The sequence below is a fragment of the Mustela putorius genome, unplaced genomic scaffold (assembly GCF_011764305.1).
Source record: "Mustela putorius furo isolate JIRA1106 unplaced genomic scaffold, ASM1176430v1.1 tig00003972_pilon_pilon_pilon, whole genome shotgun sequence".
In the NCBI taxonomy this organism is placed as follows: domain Eukaryota; kingdom Metazoa; phylum Chordata; class Mammalia; order Carnivora; family Mustelidae; genus Mustela; species Mustela putorius.
In genome coordinates this window covers 6803040-6812073 of record NW_025422115.1, presented here as the reverse complement: position 1 = coordinate 6812073, position 9034 = coordinate 6803040, and the positions used below count along the sequence as shown (strand labels likewise).

General features: G+C 46.2%; 1 protein-coding gene across 1 annotated transcript; it reads left to right on the top strand.

Moving 5' to 3' along the window:
* Positions 1–8594, top strand: SELENOS (selenoprotein S). The gene is made up of 5 exons (XM_004759844.3): positions 1–149; positions 776–910; positions 2859–2965; positions 5817–5985; positions 8005–8594. Exons 1-5 carry the CDS (start codon positions 74–76, stop codon positions 8082–8084), a joined length of 567 nt encoding a protein of 188 aa, XP_004759901.1. The 5' UTR covers positions 1–73; the 3' UTR covers positions 8085–8594.
* Positions 8595–9034: the final 440 nt, after the last annotated feature.

Genomic DNA, 9034 nt, shown 5'->3' with positions numbered 1-9034 from the left:
CGTGTATGTAGGGGCGGGCCGGAAGGCGCAGGCTCCAGCTGACGCAGCCGGGCCGCGCGGCTGAGTGGCGGCCATGGAGCGGGATGGGCAGCAGCTGTCCGCGCGGCCGGCCCTGGAGACGGAGGGGTTGCGCTACCTGCACGTCACCGGTGAGTCGCCGCCGGCCACGGGCTCGTACCGCCGGCTCCCCCGGGCGCCGCCATGTTCGGTGGGTCGTCCTCTGCTGCGCGCCGAGCCGGGCCTGGGGAGGCCGGGGGAAGCCTGGCCGGCAGCCGGGAGACACCGCACGCAGGTCCGGGAGGAGGGCCTGGAGCGCGCGCGGAGGCAGTCCCGGAGCCACAGTGCTCTGGGCGGGGCCGTCGGGCTCCTTTTTACGCGAATCCTTTACTTAATGCGACAAGCCCTTCCGGGTTGCGGTGACTGGAGCCGCTCGGCCCTGGGCATTTTTCTATAAGTTCCTGAGGTCTGAAAGGCCTCTGCCCTCCCGAGCCGGATAAACTTCCTTTTCCCCATCAAAACCCGCTCTGCAGTGCCCTCCAGCCTCCGGACTTGCCCCTCAAATCCCCACTTGGTTGAGGAGTCCCTTCTCGGTGACCCCTGAATTGTGCTCGCTTCTATTCTTTCTGCCTGCTTAGGAGGCCATTTCCTCCGCTAGACCCGGAGGGTTTTGAGGGCAGGAGCTACACTTACGTCGTCTTCGTTGAATTTTATGGAAAAATGTGTAGTAGTGTGGTAATGACCTTCGGTTTCTTGAAAACTGTTTACTTCTTTTCAGTGGGCTCCCTGCTAGCCACCTATGGCTGGTACATCGTCTTCAGCTGCATCCTTCTCTACGTGGTGTTTCAGAAGCTTTCCACCCGGCTGAGGGCCTTGAGACAGAGGCAGCTGGACCGAGCCGCGGCCGCAGTGGGTTAGTGTTTAGAAGTTAGTCTGTTAGGAAGAGCAAGAAGTTCACGATTCTAATCTGTGTGAAAGGAAAGCCATTTTATGCTTCTGTAATTGATTTTGGGGAATGTGCGGTAGCTTTTCTTTCCTATTTTTTTTTTCTAATTTCAGGGATTTTAATGAGATGGAAAACCTGCTTGATGGTGGGTAGAGCACTCACTGCGTATCCTGTTAAATGGTTTTTCATTTATAGCGTGGATTGAAATGAAAACGTCACAGCTTCTCCAGACTTGCGGGTCTGCCTGTTGAATCTCTAGAACCATTGGGAGTGCAGGAAACGCAGCCGTGGTTCTTTATATCCACCACATTTTGATTTTCACAACTTCCTCATCAGATCCGATTTCAGATTAACCGTTGGTTGTTTCGAATACATATTCCTTTGGAAAACAGTAGCCTTTTTCACTAGGCAGAAGCTAGTTTCTGAGGACATATCTAAAAGAAACGTCAAGCACTTTTGAGAATGGCAGCTCACTGAAATACAAATCATTCTTCTGACTCAGCACGGTTAGAGTTTGGGGAGAAAAGCAAATGTCGTAATACAAAAGGAGTCACTAGCAGAAATACTTAGGAGTGTCCTTCTCTCAAACATATCTCTCCTCTCCTCCCATGAAATTCTGTGGTCCTGCCATTCTCTCAGTCTTTTTGATTGTTGGCTGTACTTCTGACAACAAACTACATATTGCAGGTGTACACCTTGCATAAATGCGGGATTTCAAGAGGGTTGCAGGGGTGTTAGGAAACAGCGTCGGTCGCCTGGTGAAGCCATCTCTACAAGTGTCGTGCTCGCAGGGTGAGACCCGCTGTTACAACTGAAAAGCAGGTTTATAAGATGACAATACGCTGGGCATTTTTAAAGAGAAGCTTATTTGTTTCTGTGAGGCACTGCAGAAAGTAGGCGTGCAGTCAAAAGTGTTATGTTGTGCTCTTGTACAATTTTGTAGGGAACATGGTTAAAAAAAAATCCACACTCGATTTTCTTCTAAGAATGACCTGAAAGTTAGAAATGTTACCAAAATTTACATTTCTGTGAAGTGGAAGTATGATTTTGTTTTGTTTTTAAAGATAAAGTTCTAGTCATATCTCCCACCACGCAAGCACAGACCCACACATCCGTTGCTACCTGGACCACAACACTTTGGCCCATTTTATGTGGATTCAATTAAGTGCTCTTTTTTCCACCACTGTGTAGGTACTGATGGTTGCTTATACTTTTGGAGAGTGCTGATGTGAACACATAGTTCTACTTATTTTTCTTTAAAAATGGCCACACCGCTGTGTGTGTGCCCTGAGGTGGTTCTGGACAGGGTTGTTTGAATACATGAGCAGGTAGAGAGCTTGACAGTGTATTTATATAAAACAAAGCAGAGAAAACATTGATAAAACTGGGGAGCTCATTTCCATTAATACTAACTGGAAGGATTCTTCTTTTCTGTAGAAACAAGCGTAAAATGCCTAAAGATCTTTACCTCTTTGTGCTATGGATCTGGGCTAAATAAGCGATGGCTAGTGGTCAGAAAATTCTATCTTCCCTTGTTACCTTTTCCAATTCTGGTCAGGTTGGAGACTGCATGATAGAAGCCCAGGTTGTGGAATGGAATCTCGGGGTGCCCCTTAGACCACTTACATTTCAGTCATGGGCCATGCCAGACTCTCTGAGTGGGAATTGCTGAGGGAGCCTGGAAGACATGTTTCTCATAGGGATATCTGGAGCCCTGGACCTTTAACGGGGGGCTAAGATCCATGGCAGTAGGACAGTCTTCTGCCCCCATAAGCAGCAAAATTTATGCACAGCAGGAGAATTTTCATGTAAAGTACATGTTTTTACACTGCTTGACATCAGTACTTCTGTATGCTTCTAATAATACGGACCTCAAGAGTTTCTTTTTTTCTCAAAATTTTTCCTGACATTTTAGAACCTGATGTTGTTGTTAAACGACAGGAGGCTTTAGCAGCTGCTCGTTTGAAAATGCAAGAAGAATTAAATGCACAAGTTGAAAAGCATAAGGAAAAACTAAGACAGGTACGAGCTGGTTTTAATTCAGTACGTGCTTTTAAGAAATATTTTGCTGCTTCGTGGGTGAAAGAGAGAGAGAGAGCACACGCGCGTGCGTGTGTGTGTGTATACGCACACTTGCCTGCATGTCCTCCCCACCCCTGCCCCTTAGGGGAGGTACTGGAAACAACTAATTATGGCAAAATCAATTCCACTTAGCTCAGTATTGGTCAGCATCCTTTCTTTGTGCAATACCTTAACCGTTTATGGAGCAAATACTCTTTAAAAAAGGTGTTCCTTTATTTACCTTTTTACTTTTCAATGGTCTCTTCACAGTATTCTCACCCAAAATTGTGTGTCCCTTTGCCATGCCACTGGACACACAAAGTACACAATCCACTTCTTACTCCATTGTCTGTCTCAGGCCTCATCTCTCACACGATCTAACTTGGTGGGGCTATTCAGTGGACTGAGGGAGAGCCGGGGGGAGGTCAGCAGTGGGCCCAACCCAGGAGTGAGATGGGGAGCAGGAAGGTGGAGTTTTGAAAGATGTTTTTAAAGGCATGTGGTTCGGTTGGGGATCAGTAGGAGGGGATTCTTTCTACTGATCCCCTGCAAACAGTGGAAGCATGAGGTCAGGTATGGGGGGTTAGCTGTCTTGGAAGAGCCGAGGACAGCTGTTGGAAGTGACCTGAGCAGTCCGGTGGGTTGTGCCACCTTTCACAGAAGCAAGGCCACCCACCAGATTTGTCCCAGTCTGTGTAACTGAAACAACCAGGTTATAGATCCTGCTTTCTAAGAAGTTTCAATCCAGATGTTTGTGGCCCTTCTTCATCTCAGAAGAAAGTGTCTGCATGCTCTAAGGCAACAGAGAAATTGGCCTTCCTGTTGGTTTTGCCTGTGTCTCTGGTGTTTCCAGGGTCCTGTGCCTTTCTGCCACCGCTAATGGCTCTTGTGGTTTCTGCATGGTCATCTAGTACGTGGCTGGTCTTGCCAGCGTGGCCGGAACCCAGGAGGAAAGGGCAGAACAAGACCACACCTCCTCCACAGGTTCTTCCTCCTTTGTCACCCAGTCTTGGCAGCCTTCTTCACTGTTCAGTTGCGTCCTTTCAACTTAAACGCAATCACTAACCTAGAGTGAACTAGCACATTACTGTTACTTACTTAATTTTTAAATCATACAAAGTAAAAAAAAAAGTCATTGTTTTAAAAATCTGTACCATGGAAATTAAGTCTCTGATCTCCTTGTTGCTCTACCTGCTGCTGCCCAAGCATTCCATGTTTGATTTTTAGGGTTTTTTCTAGAAATATTTATCTATAATATAAACACCTGTGGAAATTTTTCATTGAAATGGCAGCATGGTATACATAGATGTCATTTTTGAGCCATTCTAGTTTAGTTTTTCTCTTTGTTGATCTCCAGCCATTATTACTGTTTTGTTCCGAGAGCTGTAGACTAGGTTGAGTTCCTGCTTCGTGTCAGAACTGATGACTTCAGCATCTGAGTTTTTTGTGTGTGTTAGTAAAATAGCTTGATCAGTTATGCAGTTTGCTGATGTAGCTGAAAATAATCTTTTTAAAAGATTATTAAGACTTTTTAAAATTAGGAAAGGGACAAAAGCCTGTGTTTGGTTTTAAGATTGTTATAGCACATGGGGTTCTGTCTCCTGTACTTACAGGCAGAGTAGTAATAATAAACTGAATGAGTCTGTCTGACCCACAGCTGAATCAGCTCTCCTGCCTGCTGTCTCAGGACGCATCTGCTGTGTTCCATGCTGGGGTTCTGCATATCAGCTAGGAGTGTAGTCTAGCCTTCAGGCCAAGAGATGATTTCTTCCTTGGCCTCTTGTCCCTGCAAACAGTGGAAGCATGAGGTCAGGTATTGGGGGTTAGCAGCAGCAGCCCCTGAAAGCCGTGGAGAAATTTTCTGGAAATGTGCTTCCTAAGGCATCACATATCCCCATGACGTCACAGTTAACTGGAACAGAGTGAACAGGAGTTCGGGTCTGGCTTCCCTGGGAAGTGAGGAGTATAGGGCACAGAGGTTTGTGCACAGGCAGGTTGCAGTCCTGTGCCTGGCTATTGGGCAGGCATGCTGCTTTACAAGGAGGAGGAAGCAGAGGCGAAGGTCCAGGGCACTGGGTTTCCCTCCCGCCTGGAGAGTCTGCTTCCTGTGTGCTGACAAGCTTTCTCAAGTGCTCATTGTACACAGTTTTCTGCTGAAACTAATTTTCCTTTGTTTACAGTAGTACTTGACTTTTCAGAGTGCTTTCCTATCTGTTCACACTGGAGCCTCACAGTCTGCAAAAGCAGAGGGAGTGAGCGGCTTTCCTTAGGTACCTCCACCAGGCGGCACCAGAGTAGGCCTGCCAGCCGCCCTCACCCATTCCAAGTGCGAGTTCTTCCGTGTTATAAAAATGTCCTACTGTGGGCAAGTTTCAGAACTGAAACAGTATTCTTTTTCCATGACACTTCTTGCTTTCTTTAATAGTTTATAAAAACTCGAGTGCCTGGGTGGCTTAGTCGTTAATGTGTGCCCTCCGCCTCTGCCTTCGGCTTGGGTCATGATCCTAGGGTCCTGGGATCAAGCCCCAGGTCTGGCTCCCTGCTTAGTGGTGAGTCTGCTTCTCCCTCTCCCCACTCCTGACTCACGTTCTCTCCGTCTCTCTCTCTCTCAAATAAATAAAATCTTAAAAAAAAGTTTCTGTGAGTTAAACTCCTACCATTAGATGACAGCAGTGTTATTAACTAAAGAAAACACAGGTGAAGGTTTGGTTTAAAGGACTTTAAAATGAAAAAGTCACCAAAATCAGTGTTTTCTATGGGGAAAGATAGCAGCTTATGAATTCATACTGTTAGCTGTGCAATTCTTTCTCAGCTTGAGGAACAAAAAAGGAGACAGAAGATTGAAATGTGGGACAGCATGCAAGAAGGGAAAAGTTACAAAGGAAATGCAAGAAAGCCTCCAGAAGAAGATGGTCCTGGGCCTTCTACTTCGTCAGTCCTGCCAAAACGGAAAGCTGACAGGAAGCCGCTGCGGGGAAGTGGTGAGTACCAGACACTAAAAGATTCTGAGCAATTACAGGGTAGGTTTACCTCGTAAGAACAAGATTCTGTTTCTTCCTTTTATTATCTATAAATTGAAGCTAATTCCTAAGCTTGGGATTATGAAGATAAATAAAAGAAACCCATGCAAAGCATTCCTTAATGGCTGGCGGTCACCAGCTTGGTGAGCTCAGTGCCCTTGTTGCCCAGTGTCCCAGGACAAGGATGTGAGTGTAGGTCCTGTTTCCAGGAGGCCTGTACCCTCCTGGGCCTCAGTGTCCAATCAGCAAAGAAAAAGAAAAAACAGTAAACACTGAATAAGAAATTGAAAAGGGAGGTCAGTCACGGCTCCTGGGTTGTATGCCTCTCACCCTTGTCCCACATGGCCCTGGCAGGGGAGAGGTAAGCAGAGGGGCGAGGGATAACTTGCCCCCCGCCCCCCACAGAGGAGCATCACAGGGCTAGAACACTGTGGTTTTCGTCCTCCCAGCCATGGCCAGCTTGTTTCTTGCAAATAACTTTCTCAAGGAGACACGGACAGATACTCATTCAGAGCTTTCTTCTGTGTGCAACTCCCACCCCCCATGCTCTAGGTGATGTGGTCGCTCCCTGTCTCCATCCCATTCTTGAGGTCTTTCACATCCTTTTGGGAAGATGTGACTCACACACAAATGAAAATAAGTCATGTTTGTGATCTGCTAGCAGTTCCGCATGGAGCCTGAGGGAGGAGGGGCAAAGGTGCTGGAACGCTTTGTGGAGGAACCAGTTGTAGGCTGAATGCTTCTATTCCCCGTGGGAGGAGGGGCTGTCTGTAGAGGTGCTGCAGAGGCTGGCATCATGGGATCCTGGGGAGACTGGCACGTGGGCTCTGAGGCAGCGTGGACACAAGTTGGGCCACGCTTAAAGGCTGAGCCCTATCCCCTTTATGTCAGACACCCAGAGCTGGCTTGCTGGAGGAGTGATGTGTCTGAGAAGAAAATGCTGTGTTAAAACTTTCTCTCGGGATGCCTGGGTGGTACAGTTGGTTAGGCATCCCATCTTTGGTTTCGGCTCAGTCATGATCTCAGGGTTGTGGGATCAAGTCATGATTCCAGGGTCTGGGGATTGAGTCCCACATCCGACTCTCTGCTCAGCAGGGAGCCTGCTTCCTCCTCTCTCTCTGCCTGTCTCTCTGCCTACTTGTGATCTCTGTCAAGTAACTAAATAAAATCTTTAAAAAAAAAAAATCAGCCAGAAGATATGTTTTGGAGCAAACAGTGATATTTAGGAGAGGAGTGGGTGTTGTCGGAAATGTAATGGGTGACTTGCTTCTGTGTCTGGTCTCTGTCGTTTCCAGCAATCCTGAGCTAGGTGCTGTCGTCTGGCTAGCTTGGTTTTATCAATAAGGGAACGGAGGCATGGGGAGTTATTGCCCAAAGATCCCACAGCAAAACCTCAGTTAAGGTCTCACTGGCCAAAGCCTGAGCACTCAGCCTGGTCACCTAATGTCCATTCACATTAGGTTAATAATGTTAATAATATTCCCATTAACTTTGGGAAGCTAATGAGTGGGCGGGGTTAGGAGTGAGGGCGAGGGCCTATGCATGACTTAGGTCTGACCGATAGAAGGGCAAAGTTCCATTCTGTTTTGATTTTTTTTTACATTTATTTTCTGTAGCTTGCACAGTCCTTATTTGAATGTACACATTTTATGAGGCACTGCAACAGAAGCCTTCATATGCTTAGATCCAGTGATGTTGAGAGGTTTTGGGAACAAATTTATTGGATATTTTGGGGAGTTTTTATGTTTCTGAAGAGTTAAGACCAGGAAGCTAGATGGCTTCTTTTATTCCCACCAGAAAGTCAGTTCAAGCTGCAATGACAGAAGAAAGTATTTTTTTCACATGGTAGCTGAAAGTTTTATGAAAAGGTCTGTGAGAAGAGCATCCATATCTTCGTAGTGCTTTGTGTGTCAGGCTCATGATTTTATGTTTTATACAGAATGTTCCCAGTACTGTTTTGCTTCCTTTTTCTCATCCCAGGTTACAACCCTTTGTCTGGTGAAGGAGGAGGAACGTGCTCTTGGAGACCCGGACGCAGAGGCCCGTCATCTGGTGGATGAGGCTAAGAATCTTGCTAGTGTCGCTTTTGACATTAGCAAGATGAATCGGTAACCCTGAATTCAATTGCCTTACGCACACTTTTCACAGTGACTAGCCAAGGGAAGTGGGGTTTATTTCTGCTCTTAACTACACTGCGTCTTTAACAGTTGAAGCCAGCATAGGATATAGATGTCACCACTAGTGGTAGTGACAGTCGGTCACACTTCAGTTAAGCCAGTGACTGCAGTCATTGATTTCATGGGTAATTGCTAGTTGTTAGATAAAGCCCTCTAGGTGATTAACAGTCTTGATAAAAGAGACCTAGTGATGGTTCTTCACGTTAGAAGTCCTTGCTGGTCGGACAGTCTCTGTGACAGGTTGCGTTGAATGATGTCTTCCTTGTAAATGGTGAGCCCACCAGCGAGGATTACTGATGCAGACAGTTGATGGGGTTGTTTCTGTATATTTATTTTTATGTACAGAACTTTGTAAAAAAGAAACTGTATATATTAAAAAAAATGCAAAAAACATTTTTAGCATATTTATTAAATTCAAGGAAATTTCTTTATGAACTTAAATTTGTCTGCCAAACATTAAACACCTTTTTATCATTCCACCATAACCTCCTATTGCTACTTCTTTTCCCTACTCACTGTTTCTCTCCTGTGGTGAGCGAGGTGAGTGACAGTCAGCTACAATGATCCCCAGAGTTGGCAGGTCCCTTAGGGTTTGTCCATAGAGTTGGGTGCTCGGAGCTGAGTTGCTAAATTAATAGGATAAACAAACATCTTGTCTAGAAGTGTCTCGAGGGCCAACCAGATTGCTAAGGCCCCTTTTGGTTATTCCCCTCACACCATGACTCATTTGTTACGTTCTTGTCTAGAGGCTCTGTCTGGAGTACACGATACAGGGCCAAGGAGTATATATTTCAGGCTGGGCAGGATAATAGTGTTGGGTTTGTGTACTTTTT